The sequence below is a fragment of the Rhamphochromis longiceps genome, linkage group LG22, assembly GCF_057381845.1.
Source record: "Rhamphochromis longiceps isolate RC_006_pf linkage group LG22, R_longiceps_female_GT1.1, whole genome shotgun sequence".
NCBI lineage: Eukaryota > Metazoa > Chordata > Actinopteri > Cichliformes > Cichlidae > Rhamphochromis > Rhamphochromis longiceps.
Genome location: NC_140577.1, coordinates 25,235,526 through 25,255,432, shown reverse-complemented (window position 1 = coordinate 25,255,432; position 19,907 = coordinate 25,235,526). Strand labels below are relative to the sequence as shown.

Here is a 19,907-nt window from a genome sequence, read left to right as displayed (position 1 = left end):
ATCTGCAACCACCGATCAATGGCTGTATCCCAATTCAGGGTCTGCAGCCTAAAAGTACGCAGCCTTAGCCAAGGGCCGCGTACTCAAAAACCGCTAAGGCCGGAAGTGCGAGGCTTGTAAAATGGGACGGTCTAGCCTCCGTCGCGCTGCCCAGGTTGCCTAGCAACCATGATACTAACAGCTGGAAACGTTTCATACAGCTTTGTTTGACAGAAATGAAGGAGAAAATCTTTTGTTCATTTGTTTGTTTGTTTCTACATGAGCTTTGATCATTCTCTGTAAGATTAAGGTCAGCTATTGGACGGCGTATATTTTAAAGTAAAGGCTTTAAAACCAAGTTAGTACAAACGTCACATAACTTTGCCGACATGTGGCCAACAGTAATGTTTTAGTGTTCTTCGTTATTAAACATTTGCACATAAATAAGTGACATAATATTCAGTATTTACTTAAAGTTTACTCTTCGGGCGCCCCTCATCCGCCGTTTTTTTCCGGCAAAATTATCCACACCCAGCGCCGCGCTATGCATTCTGGGATATGTTGGGCCACGAAGTCTACACCGCCACATCCTTAAAATTCAGGGAAATTAAGGACGCATTTGAGGGCCGCAATTCGAGCAGCCTTTGAATTGGGACAACCTTCGTCGCGTTGCTGCGACATAATCGGCCTTAAAATGCGGCCCATAAGGCTGCAGACCCTTAATTGGGATACAGCCATTGACCACTGATCATTGGCCATAAGTACCAGTTGGGGAATTTTACTGACCACGCTTTACAGCTGTAGGTCATTTTAATTACTTAGGATCTATAGCGGTGGGTAGCTTAGCAGTGTTGGTCAAGTTACTTGAAAAAAGTAATCAGTAACTAATTACCGATTACTTCCCCCCAAAAAGTAATCCTGTTACATTACTGATTACTTATTTTCAAAAGTAATTAATTACTTAGTTACTTTTTAAAAACACGATTTACAACCTGAATAGGTAATAAAGCGATAGATCTTTCAGCCCAATTCTACTTTTTCTGCATAATTCATCATACAAAATGTAATCAAATGGAAAAGTCCTTTTTTAAAACTTGTTTTATTAGTTTTAGTCTTTTAACTTTATGCATCAAGCAAAAAAAGTAACGGTAATCTAATTATTTTGCAATAGTAATCCCTTACCTTACTCGTTACCCGAAAAAGTAATCAGATTACAGTACTTCCCATCTCTGTAGCTTAGTCTATAACCCGGGCAAACATGAGGCCTGGGGGCCAGAATTAGCCAAGCAAAGACTCCATTTCGGACTACTGGACGGCTTTGGAAAATGCAAAGGACGGCATAAATACTTTACCTTTTAAATGTATTTTAATTTGTTTAGCAGCTTTTTCTTCTGGTAATTACCAGAATTACACGTCTTTAAAGACGTTCCCTATTGCCATTCATACTACAGAGTAATACTATGTAATACTAAGTAAATATAGGGCCAGTATTGCTGATAACAATACAGATACTGATACTTTTCATCTTTAAAGACAGCTTAGCAGTGTATCATGATTTATGACTCATCAGAAGTTTGCAAATTCTGAACACACTTTAATGTCTACTAAATCACTGTGATTCTACAATAACGAGTTAACACAATAAAAACACACCTTTCAGCGTTTTATGCATTTTGAAACTGTTTATTTTTGGAGACCTGATATGTAAATGTACCTGTCCCTAAAGCACAACGTATGTTGTTTACATGTGCTATAAGCTATGAATAAAATAGACCTGACAGTCAACACAAAAAGACTTTGAGATACCATGTAGATATATATATATACCGTTATATGTATATTTTTATATATGGTATATGTTTTAATTCACAAAGAAGTGACTTCACACAATTCAGTGAACTTAGAGGATAGAAACAAAGTATCGATCCAAAACCAGCATTGTTATTGATACTATTAATATTTGGATTGATCTGCTCACCTTTGCCCATGAAATAAAATATGTTTAAAATCCCTGGCTTGTCATAACACAACTGATCTACAAAGACCAGGCACTGAACAAATGATACAGAGTACAAAGTACAGTATTTGAATTGATAGTTAGATTAGACATCCTCGCCACAGCCTACTGGTTGGGTAGAGGAGCAGAATGCTCTCCTCACCATGCTGCAGTCCGGGCGGACCTTTGCAGCCCTCAAATCATCTTCTCTCACTCACACTTCTGGTACTGCCACAGTCTTTTATCCTCTGCTATCTTTAAATGTTTTTATCCCTATTTTTTTTTAATATAATTTAATTATTTTATTAATTGATTTATGGTTATGACTGGAGGAATACTTATTTTTTAAAATGATCTGCTGGATATTTGAATTTGAATAAACAATCTATATCAAGTAGAGTCAGTGTAGGAAAGTTACATTCCCACTGATATGATCTGCAGTAATCCAGTGGTGTTATATCTATTCATTTATTATTATTCACTTATTCTTTCAAACCACACCCTGCAGATACATCCCCATACTGTAATATTAGTTTATCACTGAATATGTTTTGTATTTATTTAACATTACTGACTGAATCAGATTAGCAGGATGCTACAGGTGGGATTTGAAGTAAGCCATGTGCTGATAATATTCGGTCATGTCAATTTTAAAACAAATATAAATAATTGTTTTTTGTCGCAATCTACCAAATTTCCCCAATATTATTCTTTTATCTCAAACAGACTTCCTCTTAGACCCGTTCCAACTTGACATAGCCCATTATGGGAGGTACAACAGTTACTGGTTTCACGGGTGTCGCTCGCCCCCTGTTGGTGAGGACTCCGTGGAGCAGGCAGAGTCAGACTGGGCGGCGGGGGGCACTAATGGAAGCGGGCTGGATTAATGGAAACACTGTAGACACACTGTTTATGCAGAAGAGTGGTTCCCAGTACTGTGTGGGCTACATGCCAGTATAGTTTTTAAGGGTCATCAGTAAACAGAGAAGAAAATGGAACAGTTTGGAAATATTTTACACTTATTTTGGCTGCCAGTAAAGCTGATATAGTGCTTATTTCAGCTTATTATTATAGCAAGATCAGTGCTTACTATGTAAGACATGCTGACTTTTAACAGGTTATTTATTTTGTGGCTCTTTTTGAGTTTGACTGACACATACAGTTCCCTTTGTCTAAAACAGATATTGTGAAATGAACAAATGTGATAATTATGGCTTAATCATTTTTAATGCAAAAATGAGTCAGCATTGAGTCTGTATCAGGTGAGCTATTTCCATTATTTAAATAAAGCATTTTTCAGTTTAACTTGTGATTTCCTGCCTCTTTGGAGCTAAAACAGGCCACCTAAACTCACTATTGAGCATCAATATCAGGACCTGGTACGGTAGCTCAAATAAGTCAAAAAAATATAGACCCAAAAGCAAATGTCCATTACAGAGGACATAAATGAATAGGCTGGGTCTCGGGAGGACATACCACTTCATGGTGGGACATAAATCTAACAATTGACCCCGTTTTAAGATGACGGGCGCTCACGTGCTTTCGGTCACATCAGGTGGCCTTCAGAAGAGATGCAGTTGGCATAATGTCGAAAATTGGAAGTCTGTTTGGATGGAAAACCGGAGAAAATGTGTGTGTGTCTGTGTTTTTATTGCTTGCACACTAGAAACCAGTAACTGTGTCATGGCAGCAATGGCCCATTAATATATGATGACCTCACACTCTTTCATATGGAAGTATGGCAGGACTTGCAGGCTGTCGCATGATCTCAGCTCTGTGGGTGATGAGAGCAGGTTAAACGCTTCGCTGGCGTTGTCATCCTCCTGTGCCAGCAGTGAGAAAGTTAGGGTTAGGCTTATACCGTCTCCGTTATGGACGGCTGCCCGGCTCCACTCGTCGTCATCGCGTTTTCTCCAGCGTCCTCCTGCGTATGCATGCATGCGACCGAAGGGCTGATTTCATAACGTGAGGAGGAAGAGAGGAATGGGGTTCTGAGCACGGATGAGCGCCAGACCCCGCTAGGCTGTGTGCGCCAACAGCGTTATCTTTATTCCCGGGCCATGCAGAAGGCGCACTGAGGGAGATGCGGTATAGTGGAGGCTGCTGATGCTGCGGGCAAATCAGCTGTTAGGCCTATTTTGCGTCTTGAGCATCATCGCCGCGACGGCCAAAGAGACAGAGACACCAGGGACACCGCAGAGCGGATAACAGAGGATGGAGTTCAAGCATCTGGTGGAGGCGGCGGAGAAGTGGTGCTCCGGTAACCCCTTCGACCTCATCTTCGCCGAGGAGGACGACGAGAGGCGGCTGGACTTTTACGCAGAGCCCGGCGTCTCTTTCTACGTGCTGTGTCCCGGCGGCACCGACAGCTTTGTAAGTGCTCGATCTCCTGCAAGGCCTCGTCTCTGCGCGCTCTCTCCTAGGTGTGTCGAGGTTCGGCTGGAGGTGTGTTCGGCCCGGGTTTTCTAGCTGATGGATGTGGGAGAGGAGAGGAGGGGATGATGTCATTTCAGTTTGGGTGCACCTCACCCACCCCTCCTCCAACCGCCCTTCTTTCCCCTCAAAGTGTATATGTTGCTTATTTATCCAACATATAATCAACTCTGCTATGGGCACAAAACAGGAAAGCCTTATGACTTTCATAATAAAAGCCGTCGCCATCATGTGGATTTTGCGACACTAAACAGTTCATTTTTATCTCTAAATTGAAATTGATTTAGAAATAAAAATAAAAGCTTCCTATTTCGAGCGTTTATGTTTTCCCCTTATTTGAAGGCAATTTTATTACTTGAAAAACTTTAAAGGCCAGTGCTTGTTGTCACAAATGCAAAAAATATTTTACATTTTTGCCATCATGCCTTTATTTTGAAAGAGTTATTGCTGCTGGGTTTCAGGTTAAGCCTACTCTTATTAGAAATGTTTGTCTAGAGACGGCAAAGTTTACCAGTTGACGTTTTATTTCTAACACTTGATTTACTTTGACTAAATGTGCCTCCTTAGAAGATAATCCAAACAGCTGTGACTGCTATGAAACACTGATGTTTTCTCTGAAAAGGTCCTAAATAAAAGGGGCGTGGTTGAAGAACCACCCATCCTTCCTTCTCTTCATTACTTTTCAAAAGTGAACTTAAAAATAAGACAAGAGTGAGAAATTTTTAGCTCAGTTTCTTTGCAGTTGAATGTTGTGCTTCGAAGCAACTGCCATTTTTTGATGGGGCCGCCGTGACTTGTCTGGCCCCCGTGCCACCACATTTTTAAAAATCCTGGATACGCCCCTGCTAAACAAGAGACTCTGCTTTAAAAACAGCGTGCACTAACCACTCTAAAGAAACTAGATGGGCTCATTAAAAGCCCCAAACCTCCAACCACACTGCAGCTATGCTGTGAGCTCAGTGTCTTTGTAGCTCCAGCGCTGCTGTGATCAGCCACATGCTGTCTTGAAGCATAGCTGTATCATATATCAGTGTGCTGCAGTGGTGGCGTTATGACTCCTAAAGCCCCAGAGGCCAGGCCCGCCCTCCTCGCTCCTCCTGCTCAGTGACAGGGGCCAACAGGGCGGGGAGCAGATGGTGATGACCCAGGAGCCAGGGCGTCTGCTCGGTCAATATCACATTATGTCCCTGTCTGCGTTGTGTGTGTTTGCAAGCATCGTCTGGACTATCCTGCAGACAGGAGAGCAGCATTAGAGCCGGGGTTTTCCATAGCTGTGCGTGAAGAAACTGTGACGTTTATAGCTGCTGCACAATTAATTACCCAGTCTCTCTGACACACACAGACACACATAAAGCGCAGGTGCTTAAATGCATCATGTGACTCGATGTCTTTTAGCACCAACTTCCTTTTTTCTCTCTGTTTCTCTCTCAGCTCACAGTTTTCTACAGCTTTTTAATCTGGTGCTCGCCAACTGCTGCAGGCCTGCCACTCTCTCTCTCTGTTTTTAACACACACACACACACACACACACACACACACACACACACACACACACACACACACACACACACACACACACACACACACACACTAACAGTTCAGCGTCTGCTATGCACATTTAAATAAGCTTGAATAACTCTCTGTCTCTCTGCAGGACTCTTGAGATCTAGTTACTCTCCCCGCGATCAATACTGCTATGAGCAGGACGTCTCACATGCTGTTTTTCTCTGATTCTCTCTCTCTCCCACACACACACACACACACACACACACACACACACACACACACACACACACACATGCAGGGCATCATCTTGTCACCTAGCTGCACCATAACAATAACCATAACGATAATTTGTTTCCTTCCCTGTAATTTCCCTCTGGATATGATACAGTAGTGTTTGTTTTTAGCAATCCACATCACCCGTTGTGGCATTCAGCTGCTGAAAAACAAGAAGAATTGAACGTTCCACGTGACTCCACAGACGCCCCTCTGCTTATCAGAGCTGTAGCTGCCGTACAATCAATTACAGAGTCACGCACACAGCTGTGCTTGGTGGGTGGGGTCAGCTGTTTCAGTGGAGACGCTGGCTGATGTGAGAGTCCGTCCATCGGGGTTGAAGTAGAGCGCATTCCCAGGAAAGTCGGAGCTGAAGAGCCGTTTGCGTGTTTACATTTTCAAGTCGCACCCCCCCATTCCCCCCTCCTGGGCTGTTTCGCACCATTTCACATGAATCGCTCTCTCTCTTGACTCTTGCAGTTCTTATCTTGAATTTTCACTGAATCATCAGCAGTGATGACATTAAGATAGTTTTTGATGAGATTTTAAGGGACTAATCAACAGATGACGCAGTATAATGAAGTACTCAAGGGATTTCAGTTTTCAACTGAGATTAAATTTCATTGTCTTTTTCCCCAGGATGTTAGGATAACGATGATCACTGTACCACAAATGCTGCAATAACCAACCAACCAACCAACAAAGCCTCACGGCTGCATGTAAAACAACTTTTTGTGTTTGTTTTGCATCTGCTCCTTTTTTGCCATGTCATTCTGCACATTTGATTTGGTTTAGCGGACGACATTGCCTAATACATAACTTAACACAGTGGCCTTTAGACTCTAATTAAACTATAACTATAAACATGAGCCAAATAGAGCAGCTCCAATGGGCTTTGTCATCAGTATTTATCTAACAATTCCTGTAAAGGCTTTGAGGTGGCCGACAGTATGTGCTCATGAGGAAGCTGATTTTAATCAGCGTGGAACTCGTACATCTGATGTATCAGATTTACATGGTGATAATTCACCGTGCTTTTGTGCTGACCATAAACACACTCGCTTCCATTTCCATTGAGGTGTGCCTAAACTGTCAGCCCACGCTGTAAACTGATCCCGACTCGAAACTGCACCTGTGGTTTGTGCGTTTTGACCTAAAATACAGACAATGTAAGGCAGTTATTGTCTTTATTGTAGCTTGCCATCGCCAGTGTATGAATGTGTGTGTGAATGTGTGAATGACTGAATGTAGTGTGAAGCGCTTTGGGGTCCTTAGGGACTAGAAAAGCGCTATACAAATGCAGGCCATTTACCATTTTATTGTCTAAGAAGATTGTATCTAATTCACAGAGATGGGAATTGTGTAGTAGTCTGATCTCAAGAAGTCTGTACAAAAGCCTCAAGCCACCCTCATCTGATTACATTTTGCTTTTTAGGAGCCAAAAATGTTTTAATGTGATCTTGAGTAGCAGTTCTCCAGGATTTCTTTGGACCTCAGCTGCTTTTTTACTCACTTTCAGTCCAGTCCGTGTTTCATTTTCAGAGGTATGTTTTTAACACTGAGCATCAAAAACAGAACCTAACTCAAAGGACAAACCAGTGTCACCCCTACATGTGACAGGACACTTAGCAAAGAACCAATTTTAAATGGCATCTTTAGGCAGTTTGTTGCTAGCAGCCTGGAGGAAGTCATGAGAGTGGCACAACAGTGAGCATCTGCGGCCATCTGTGAAACACGGTGGAGGCTCCGTCATGATGTGGTGCATCATTTCAGCCAGTGGTGTTTGGGATCTTGTCAAAACTGATGGAATTGTGAAAACAAAAAAGCACAGTGAGATTTTTATTTAACATAAAATACCAACTAAACTGTATGTAAAACATATCTGAAGCATGGCACTGATCCCAAACACACTGACCATGCGGTAAAACACAAAATCGGTCATGATGTAAAGTCTGAACCTCAACATTACTGAAGCAGTGTGAGGAAGTAAAAATCCCCCCAAAAAGCAAAAGAAACACTGAGGATTAAAACAACAGACCGTGTATCAACACAAAGATCATGACAACATGTCTTTCTCAGATTTAGTTGCATTGCTCTGTTTTTTTTTCCTGTGCTGAATCTCCTGTGACTCAGTTTTGCTCACTTATCCATTAATTAAGTTGTGTACAGCCCACATGAGGCTACACCAGTGGAGGAAGTGTGACACTGTTACATCATGTGCTCTATTGTGTTTAAAGTGCATGGACAGAAATTGAAAGATTTTCATGATCTGTGTGTGCAGCATGTGTGGAGTGAGAGCGAGGACTGCCTTCCCTTCCTCCAGCTGGCCCAGGACTACATCTCATCCTGCGGGAAGAAGACTCTGCTGGAGGTGCTGGAGAAAGTCTTCACATCCTTCAGGCCTGTAAGGAACAGAAGCGGGGATGTTCCCGGGGTCGCGTTTCACTTTTGGTTTTTGTACCCAACACACTGCATCAGCCACGGCTCTGTTTGCTGCGTCTTTTGCAGTCCTGAAAAATTCTGTTCTCTCTCAAAATCATCACAACACATACTCTTAGAAATCAGACATTTCACTGTTGGCTTGTTTATCACTCGAGGATTTTGTGCATTTGTGCAATTTTCTTGTCTCTCAGGAATAAGAGAAATGATCTTTATTTCCCCAAATGTAAATCTGAAGCAGTTTTTTGGTAAATAACATATTTAAAAGGTGTAACAAGCAGTAATCAGTTTTTAAAAATCATTCAGTAAAAGGACTAGATGTTGTAGTCCCTAATACTGCTTTGCTTTAAATGGTGAGAATCTTGAGGGATGGCTGTTATGAGGAAAGGCAGCCCAGAAACTTTACCAGCAGCACACATCGTTGTGTGCCTCAACTTTCGGTCTTTTACCCAAGCTAACCTGCCATTTTTTGGGGGGGATTAGAGATCTGATCTAGGTTATCGTATTAAGATTTGGGACACATCGTCAGTAGTGGACCTTGGATTCATCGGGTGTTTCGGCCATTATCACTAGACACCCTCATCCAAGGAGGCCCTGCCAGGGTTGATCAGGAGTGTGTCACTGGTTTATGTGAAATTGTTATTTGTCTTATTCTTTCTTCTTTTTAGTTTCCTACAGTTTATTTTATCCTATCTATTCACTGCAACTGAGAAATAATACTTAACTCTTTAGCATTTATAGAGCCTAACTTCTTTAAAGGGATAGAAAAGGTGATGGAGAGAAGTAAGACAAGAGGGACAAGATAGGAGAGCTGGAAGGGGGGCGCCCGATCTGGCTTCCCACACCTCCCCGCCGGATCGGGCTGTTACTGCTTGGAGGTTATCATCACAAAAACAAAAATCCATTTATCTATTTACTTAAGTATTGCAAGTTTCACTACTCTTAGCGACAGCGCTTCTTTGCCGTCACAAATGTGAAGCAATAATTTTGTGTAAAATGCATCTGAAATATATCAAATCAAAGATTTATTCAAATAATTAATCATGAAAGAAAATAAATTTGGATTAAACTGAGTGTATATCAATCAGGTGAATTTCATTTGAACAGCTGTCGCTAAATTTAACGCTTTACACCGTACTTACACAGTAAGAATATCTGTAAAGGTACAGTACAATGTACCGTTTTAATTTTTTACGGATATTTTCACGTATTCTATTCCACACATTGAATTTAACATTTACCATTTATGGAAGCCTGCGTAAAAAAATGGATAATGTACTAGCAGAATATTACCAGGACATTTTTTGCCTTTTTTAAAAAAGTGTATGTAAAAAAAACTGCATGAAAATGTTTAATTTTATAATATTTTAATCAATGTTAATAAATAACTCTACAAACCTGAAACTGGTGAGGCTTGGAGACACATTTAGATGATAGTAAGTTACACAAGAGAAAAAGGCGTTTTGTATCAAGTCACAACTGGAGAAAAAGTCAAAGAAATGAAAAATGTTTAGTTTCCAAAAAAAGCTTTACATAATGTGTTACTTGTTTCGAGGTAGAGTTGGGCTGTTCCTGCTGTTTCCAGTCTTTATGCTAAACTGAGCTCACTGCCTTCTGGCTGTAACTGCACAGACGTGATAAGGGTATCATATTATATAACGCTCCCACTGCAAGGTGTGTTTTTCAGCAGTGACTCAAGGAATAACTGAGCAGAATTGGAAGGATTGTTTATTTAGTGGAAGAGAGAGAAACTAGACCGCTGACATAAAGGCTTCTTCTGAAAGACACTGAGTTTGTTTGCTTTGTGATGTTAGTTAGCAAAAAAGAGAGAGAGACAACGTAAACACACTTCATGGTCTAACACTGCATTCTCTTCCTCCCTGTCTCTGTTAGCTGCTGGGTCTCCCAGACTTAGAGGACGACAGTTTTGAGCATTACCACGCTGACATGGAGGGGGAACCCGGGCCCGACCACCAGCAGATGGGGGTCAGCCAGCAGTGATAATGCCCAAGGAGAAGCCCGGGCCTCAACACATTAAGCCCAATCACCTAATGACACACATTCGTACATATTTAAAGTGAACTTGCTTTAAAAAAAAACAAAAAAACAAAACAAAACAAAAAAATTGCACCGCCATGTTCTTGAATGTCTCAGTGGCTTTGCTTCCCAAAGAGTGCACGCTGCGGCACTTTTTTTCAGCCCCCTCCCCTTCGCCTCTCAAAATAAAATGAACACACTTACACAAAAATTTGGAGGCTACGTGAGCAGTAGCCATGTACAATGCAAGTATCTCAATCATTCACCATCTGGTTAGTTAAAGTTCCACAGCACAGCAGTATTACATCAGCCTCAGCTGTTTCTTACGCAGGAATACAGTCAGATGTTACCGCAATACCCACTCCCCCCCACCACCAACCCCCACTCAAACGGGGAGATGAATGTTGCAGATAGCCTGCTTTCTTTACCTGACATACGCAGGGGTGAAAACTAACGGTTTGTGGCAACATGAGGCAATCGGCGCTCTAGCAAAGTTCATTTTCCACCTCATGGAGGGAAAGAGGGAGGGAACTGAAAAACGGCTCTCAGACCCTTCCCTGTTTTAAACACACGCTTAGAGAAGTCATATAGGAAACCGTTTTAAAGACGTTTTACAGTCGCTCCTCGCGTGGAAATCAAAGTGCGCAGCTTTACAGTAGCATGGAACCTTTCCCCCCCCCACCCACCCCCATCCCCAAGGTGTGTTTGTGTTAATGTTTCCAAATGCAGCACACCTCAAAAGACTTTCAAGTCACTTTATGAGGATGTTTTAATCATGTAATTATGGTATGACCGTCACAGCTATGACCCATGCTGCAGCTTGATAAGCCCTTACCCAGACTGGGTGTCCCAGACTGCCCCCTTCCAAGTTCTTGTATCCAGTAGTCTTCCTGGTTGTTGGTGGTTCACACTTTGCCCTCTTTTCTTGGCAGCATCTGAGGAGATACCTTCTTTAAAGCTTGTACATCATCATAAATGTAATAAGGGCACACACCCAGACCCCTGAGTGGTATCACAGGGAAGGGGGAACATATTTGTTGTTAGCCACCCTCAGCTTAGCCTTGTTACTTTCTAACCTCAGTATTGTAGTGTCACACCTGATGCACTGCAACGCATCAGGCCACCCACGCCCATCCACAGCTGCCTTCAACCACTAGATCTACATGCAAGACTCTTTCAGACCTTTTACCCATTTACTTTTTTTTGCTTGTACAGTTTTGTCTTCTTTGTTGCCTGGGCGTTCCTCATTCAGTGTATCTTTTGTTTGTCCTCATGTGTGTGAAACTGGTCAATAAACAGTGTGAACAGAGTGTCCCGACAGCTGTTTTTTTCTTTAATCTCAAACGCCACGAGTTAATGAAAGACAAAGCACCAAATATGGAGGGCATTTCATATCAGAGTGGACTGGTGACCTGCTGCTGTGCCAAAGGCCTGCTGGTGTTACTGGGGTTGACGTCACGCAGCCACTCAGGGCCGAGTTAAGCTTCGGACTGAAAAAGGAATCGCTGACAGGAAGTAGTGGTTTAGTATTCAAATTAAAAGCACAGAAGTCATTGCAAAGGTGCCTTTTTCTGTCTTGTCACCACGTGCACATTTATAGGATACATTTGAGTATTTGTAACAGTTATAGAGGCAGGGTTGTGTATTTTTCTGGTTAAGATTTCACATAGGAGGAAAATATGAGCTTACCCACAAAAACTGCTCAACAGTGAATGAAATTGTTTAAAATCTAACATCAGCTGGACAAACTATGACAGTAAAATGCTACTTTTCAAAATAATACCCCTAGAAGTGAAATTTCCAGCAAAAATACACGCAGCAATAAAATTCAGTAGTTACAATCCTGGTAATTCCCCCTTTGACGGCAGGTACTGTACTTCTTATTGGGTCAGTTGTGTGTCACTCAACTTCATGTAATAAATTAAGCTGCTGCAAAGCGTGGCACACAACTTGTGTACAACCTTCATAGAGTAAATAAAAGGAATCACTATCTGTCAAATTGAACAATTGGATGCTTTTACTTTGAAAGAAAACGTACTGTGTTCGGTGGAGTTGATTACGGCTGACAGCGTTGGCTTACCGGAAGAGGAGGGAAATCCCTGCTTATATTTTTCTTTCCAGACACCACAGTTGAACACAAAAACAAACTTGAAACCAGACGAGCTTTGGGGTCAACGCTTGTGCGTGTGTTCTCGGCTAAAGCGAAGAAACACAAACCTTGTTACTTAAGAGATTTTCTCTCTCTTTTTTTTTAATACATCTGTTGTTGGAACAAAGGGGGAGGACTTTGAAACGAAGAGGAAAAAGAAAAAAAGAACCTTTGGAAAGGAAGTTTTGCGTCAGTGAGTGCGCACTTTACGCACAGTGCGCACTGTGAAACTTTGACATGTTGAATAACCTCGGCTGTATCGCTGCATACTTGTTTGGCTGCATTTCCTTTGTTGTTTTCGACTCTCCGGGGCTCGCTGTGATCATGTGTCGTGGCTAAAAAAAACTTCTTTAAGAAAGAAAAACGCACTGACAAACAAAACCCCTAAAACTTGCGGCAGTATGGGGGCCAAGCAGAGCAGCCCTGTGTTTGACAGCAGAACTCGAGCTTATTCCAGCTCCGATCTTCCATCTGGAAATTCCAGCAGAGGAGAAAGGTTTGCGGGGTTCAGGTACACAAATGGACCCGATGGCCCAAGAATCCGGTTCACGAGTGGAGGGCCAACAAATTCTGGGCTCAACATACCGGCCGGCGGCAACCAGAGCCTCGACGGCACAGATGGTGACGATGAGGGCCAGCTGCCCCCAGAGGGACACCGGCTGCTTATAGGGTCCCTGCCGGCCGAACTGTCCTCACGCCTGCTCGGGGGTAAGGCGCAAATTTATAAAAGTACACCTGGAGAGCCCAGGCCCATTATTGCTCAGTGCACACTTGGATTTTTAATGCACTGATTTCCTCTTTGTACTCGAGGTGCACTTCCGCAGTGTCAGTATAGCTTTAATATCGTTTTATGCAGTGCATTTCGCCTTCTCTGATATTACCACTCATTATTCTAACGATTCTAATCAACATTTAAAATCCTGCAGCACACAACTGCCCACACTGCATATCCGAGCTACGTTATTATGACTTAAATTTCTATTTAATGTAAGGTACCCTATCATTATTTCTCAGTTTCATCTCCAAAGTTGTATGTGTAATTTTGGTGTCAGAGTTACTTATTATTTTTCCATTTGACATGCGATACCTGGCATATGGTTAAGGCCGTCTGATGACTGAGCCCTTTGTTTTGCACTTCTGCACTTTTATTCCAGCCACAGGTGGCTCTGCTGCACCACGCTTTCTTTTTTTTCCTTTTTTTTTTTGTTGGGGGGGCTCTTTCTTCTTCTACTGCTTCTTTGTTTTGCAACACCAGCCTGTTTTGTCACTCTGGCTATGAGAGGGAAGAGTAGTGCACTATGTAGGTCAGCAGATAAGAGCTTCCTGCTGGTTACATATTGCTTGACAGAAACACACACTTGCACGCACACACACAACAAACTTCCTGAATCCGCAGGTCTTGCTGTTTCTCAACTGAAGGGGTGTCTCACTGGGCCCAACCTGCAACAAAAGCGGGAGTCAAACTAACATAACGTAACATTCAGAGAGCCTTTAAACACCAGTGTTGCTGACAGCTCAAAAGCTGTTTAAGCACAGGTTGAATTGAGTTTTCTAGGTTTTTTGTTAGAGGCCTAAAAAGTTGTGACATGATCTCCATATCCAGCTGTGTTCCTGCCCTCTTCTCTTCCTTTTTCCTTACCGGCATATAATTCCCCCGATGAGGAAATGTAATCATTAATCGCACCATCAATAATCTTCACTCACGAGAACCACATGACTGGAACTCTGCAGGTCTGAGACTTTATCTCAGGCCTGGAGGTAAGCTTATCTAACGTCGAGCGGTTCTTGGCCTATTAATCTTTGTGCAGCTGTGCAGATACAGGGGGTCAGAAGGAAGCAAGCGATCGGCCAATCGCATGTTTTATAGATGCTTTTGCAGTAAAGATCACATCTGTGTTTAAGTGTGCGCTTGCAGTAAGTTTGCAGCGCTGCAGTGACATCTGCAAACTGTGTGAGGTAAGCAGATTGTTAGTTTATGGGAGATTTGAGTTCGTGCAGTCAAAAGGTCCCGTAGGTCACAAGATTAAGCACAAGCCAACAGTCCCACGTCCTGCCATGTGTACATATCAATATGAGGTTATGAGCGGTGCACTGCCACATCAGGGTCCCTTAATGTTTTCTCTTTGCGTTTTTTCCCCTCCAGGCTTCCACTGTCCCGTTTGCTCCAAGTTCATGGCGTCGGATGAAATCGAGAAGCACCTGCTCATGTGTTTCAGCAAGACGCGCCTCACCTACAACAGTAAGACTGAGGGGGAGATTCTGAACGTCTTCAAGACTGTTATTTTGTTGCCCACTGCTAATTATTAAATGAAACTGCACGTGACAAAGCAAGATCATTAAAATTGTGTCCTTAAGTAATGTAGCAATTCTACATTGTAATAAAATGCTGTAGTCGTTTAAGGTCTCAACCTGCTGCACTGATGTACAGCTGTTCTAAAGGTTACTGTAACGGCCCTGGCTTCTGTGGTTACAGCTAACTGATATTTACGGTGGAAACCATGCGTATGGTCGCCTAAAAGCCCACTGAGCTAAACCAGTGCCCCTGTTTTTACCTTTTTAAAATAAATCTTTTTGTACTATAAATATAAGCGCTAGAGCCTGACTGATAAGACTGTCAGACCAATGCCGATATTTGGTGATTTAAAATCCCGATAAATAGGCACACAAAAAGATTTCCATAATATTTGTTGTTTCTTTTGTTTTAAGTTCTTACAAAGACAAAATGACAATGCGATTTAAAAATAATCTTGCTTTATTTTTACAAGTCGCCAATTACTTGTTTTCCCTTGCCCAACGCCTCTCGGATAATTGTCCCGTTTCAAGTATTAGAGTGCCCCCTGGTGGACAACCTATGCCACGCCAACATTCGTAACATGGTTGAAGGGTGTTTCTCCCACGTTGTCTTCAGTTTTTTTTTTTTCAGTTTCATTTTGCGACAATTATAAATGCTGAGATAATCCTAATGATAGATCGACAAATAGCTAGAATCAAAATATCAATTTTCCTCGAATAAATGTCAAAATATTTTTCAATTTTAGAAATTTAATCATCATGTGATGTCTAAGCTTTATCTTGTTTGTCGTTATTTTTCCTCATTTTTAATTCTGACATTAGAAACCACTGAAATATAATTATTGTAATGGTCATTACTGTGTAAGTAGCAATTTATTGGTGCAAAAAGCTGTAATGTACTGGTGTTTAGTTTTCGCCTCCATTATTAAACTACACCTTCACATTTTCATACAGAGGAACTGGAGAATAAAAAGTGAAATTACATTCAGCCCAAAAAGCAGCACATTTCCGCACAGATGATAGCAGGTATTCTGGTATCAAAGGTTAAACAGATGGTTGTGCGGGATTCGGTGAAGTGAAGATTCGATTTGGTGTGCGAGGCAGCTTTTTGCTCATTTGGTCTGTGTTTGTATTGTCTTTCTCAGAGGACATCCTGTCCAGAGACTCTGGGGAATGTGCCATCTGTTTAGACGAGCTGGAGCAAGGAGACACCATTGCCAGACTGCCTTGCCTCTGCATCTACCATAAAGGGTAGCTAATGTGCACAAACACACACAGATAAACAGAATCAGCTGGAAATACTTTGACTAATGCATACCTCTAATTTTAAACCTGTAGTACGTATATGCACAATATAAATAAACATACCAATTAATGCTCAAAAGGCCATTTGTTGTTGTTGTTGTTGTTGTTAGATGGGAAGATAATAAAGCAACCATGTTTAAACCTATAGACTACATTAATGTAAAGCCAGCTTAGAAAAAAAATACAGAAAGCAGTTTAAAAACAGGCTGTGAAACTTTAATGCATCCTGTAAAATACTGCACCTCTTATTGTCTATGCATTTTCAAAAAACTAAGACATAAGTAGTTACGTAATAGTGGCTAGCAGCCAGTCTAGCAATTTCACCCTCCTTCTAATCTTTAAGATAAGATAGTGTAATCTTAATTTTTCTTTCTTTCTAGCTTTTACCATTACCTGGTCTATTTGATTATATAGCACCGACAAGTTTGAACCTGTCAGATTAAAAGAAAAAGATCCTGTAAATGGAAAGCATTCTTAGTTTTCTCGCAGGAATCATAAAATTATGAAACTATTACTTGCAGCTAGTCTGGTGATATGTAAGGTGCGTTCCTGCACCTATAGTTCGTTCGATCTGATCCAAATCAGTTGATAAGTTTGGAAACTTGTAGCTTTTTCCTGTGGTTTGGTTTGTTTTCACAAAGAAAAACTCAAAGCAAACTCTGAACTAAAATACATCACAACAAAAAGGTCTGGAGCAAGAATAGTAAATACTGGAAGAAGGTGCTGTGTTGTGGTCTTGTGGATAACATGAAGAATTTACATTAATTTCACAGCTAGTTGCTAACCCAAACCCTGCGTTTGTGTATTTTGGACATTTATGGTACCTTGCAGCATCCCAGAATGCAAAACCTACCTGGCTACAAGAAAGCATTTAACTCAAACCTGCAGCATACACCTTGTAGTTTGCTGGGATCACACCATAAACTAACCGCTGTGGAGTTTGTTTGGAGGTGGACCTCCACGGGTCTCAGTGCGGTTGTTTTGGTGTGCGTTGTGTGTGTTCTTTTGTTAGGTTGGACTAAAACCAGGCTAGCTGTTTTTTCACTTTTCGAACAAAATGATGCTAACTTGTCACCAACCTTAGCAGAATATCCCTCACTGATCAGTCCGCTTTGGTGGTTTTATAAGCATTTAATGCATTAAAGCATTCAAAAAGCAGATGTTACAAGGAAACACTATACAAATGTTTTCACTATTTCATATTGACATTTCCTAACAACAGGCTCTTTTCTTTTTAATCTGCATGTTAGCACTTTTCTTAGATGGACACCTATCATCAGCTTTAGAGCTATGTATGTCCCACAGTTAGCATGTAAAGGCTGTAATATGTACAGAGAGATCCTGCTGTTCCCTTTGTTGGTGCAGGTGCTCAGATCAGATCTGGGCTCAAACGTGTACAGAAGGTCGTGAGAAAGCCCCATTCCCAATCAGGAATGGGAATTTAGTTAGTAGTGCTACAGTTTTGTTTAGGAACCTTTAAGCCAGCGAGAGGAATAAACAGTGCCAACAGCGACTGGGTGCTGTCCCCTCTGCAGGCTTTCAGAAGGTGACCAATCGGGAAAACTTTCAGTGAAGTGGGGCCTGAAGGAAGCCTGGGGATAGCATGAGCTGTTCCATGCAGAGGCTGGACTAGGGGGCCGCATAACAATCTGAGATAAGGCCAAGTGTTTTGACTGGGAGCAATGCCAAGATACACTAGAGGAGTCCAAGAATAAAAATGTGGAGTTGAAACAAGCATAATATTTACATTAACCTCATTGGTTCTAAGAACAAGAATTACAGCTTTTCCATATAGATCCTAAAAAATAATAATCAGTGAGAGGAACAAAACGATACACAAGCACATTGGCATAAGTGAATAAGTTCTTCATAATTGTTGTGATAATATTTTATTTTCCATTTTTAACTTAAAAAATATACAAATTAAAATATACATAAAAATATTTTGGTTTTTTTTTTTTACTTCGAGCTGGTTCCATTTGTTGTGTTCACAAACACTAAATATGTTTCCAGCTCCGTTTGAATCAAGCCTCCTTGTTACTGTTGCAGGTGTATAGACGCGTGGTTTGAGGTGAATCGCTCCTGCCCGGAACATCCCAGCGACTAGGAGCTGCAAATGTCCACTACCACAGTACATCACTGGGATCGACTGTGTGCCCTGACCTCATCCCAACACTGTCTTTTCCAGTCACGCATCAGCGCTCCTCAGGGATTATAAGACATTATTGTGTGCAGAGTTTTCACATTGCCTCATGGACTTTGGATATGCCTCCTTAGGTGAAGTGAAATGTTCAAGGAGCCGCACCGGTGGAGTCATTTCAAAATATGTGACATCCCTCGTGTCACCTACTGGCCTAAAGAAGATTCATGAGCTGGGCTGTGTTTTTGATTTGTTTTTTTTTTGTTGAGCTGGGCGTGGTTTTTATAGGAGAGGACTTCTAAGACCGACATCTCTTCAGGAGGGACGGAGGCCAACAGACTGTGGAGAGAGACGATGAGAAGGCTGATGTTGTGCAATATGAAAAGCAGCCACAGGGACTGGGGAGGAGAAAAATGTCTTTATCAGCTTTAAGGGATGATTGCAGTGTTGACGTAAGGAAGCAGATTTCAATGTTATTGCAAAATAGGCTGTTGATATTGTTTGGTAAACAATCATGTGTCATAGACCAAGCAGTCTAACGTGAAATAGTTGGACGATTACCACTCGGCCATTTAGAACCACATTACTGTGATTGCGTAGTTTAGTTGTGGGGGTTTTTTTTGTTTTGTTGGGTTGTAACATATCTAATGGTGATTCATGCTCGCTCTCTCTCTTTCTCTCTCTCTCTAAAAGAGTGCCATAATGTGCTGCTATGTGATAGACTGGAAAGTTTTTCTATAACCTTTGAACCTTTTCAGTCAATGTTCTTTCTGTTTGTACTGTGATGAGTTGCACAACAATAAATGTTTTGTCTTTGTGTCTTTTTCCTGCATGAGAACTGTTAATGTACATTTGTGTCTTTACACTCGTCCTCCAATTAAAAAGTCGTATAAAGTGTGAAGTTTGCATTCTTTCCAACCGACAGCTGTACTTACTTACAATCACGCAAAGGTATTACATAACATCTGCAGTTTATCCCGCAAACATTATTTTGTTGTTTTAATTGTTGAGAAAAATTAAAATCTTAATGGCACCATTACTTTTGACAGTAAGTACTAAAACTGGCAGCTTCAAAAATGCAGGGATGATGTGTGATACCTGTTTAGAAGTCAGTGAGCAGAGGCATGAAGAGCCAGGAGTTATTTGTTTGTCTGAGGACTTGCAATCTTTTCATTGGTTACAGAGTGTTTGGTAATGAAATGTATGCGTGCCAGAGAAGGTATTTTCATATGAGGGCAAAGGACAACAAGTTAAAATATGACAATACTTGCTGATGATAGTAGTTTACCTCCACCAAGATTAGACAGCTTTAAAACAAAGTTCTAGGAATCCTGAAAGTCTCCTTACGTGAGTCCAAA

General features: G+C 41.5%; 2 protein-coding genes across 2 annotated transcripts; both read left to right on the top strand.

The window, feature by feature from the left end:
- The first annotated feature begins 2,767 nt into the window (after positions 1 to 2,767).
- Positions 2,768 to 11,967, top strand: mturn (maturin, neural progenitor differentiation regulator homolog (Xenopus)). Its single transcript, XM_085396793.1, has 3 exons — positions 2,768 to 4,348; positions 8,469 to 8,591; positions 10,520 to 11,967. Exons 1-3 carry the CDS (start codon positions 4,190 to 4,192, stop codon positions 10,625 to 10,627), a joined length of 390 nt encoding a protein of 129 aa, XP_085252919.1. The 5' UTR covers positions 2,768 to 4,189; the 3' UTR covers positions 10,628 to 11,967.
- A 786-nt stretch (positions 11,968 to 12,753) lies between these two features.
- On the top strand, positions 12,754 to 19,440 carry LOC146644159 (E3 ubiquitin-protein ligase znrf2-like). Its single transcript, XM_085396520.1, has 4 exons — positions 12,754 to 13,520; positions 14,956 to 15,051; positions 16,250 to 16,355; positions 18,459 to 19,440. The coding sequence occupies exons 1-4, from the start codon at positions 13,214 to 13,216 to the stop codon at positions 18,514 to 18,516; spliced, it is 567 nt and encodes a 188-aa protein (XP_085252646.1). The 5' UTR covers positions 12,754 to 13,213; the 3' UTR covers positions 18,517 to 19,440.
- The last annotated feature ends 467 nt before the right edge of the window (positions 19,441 to 19,907 follow it).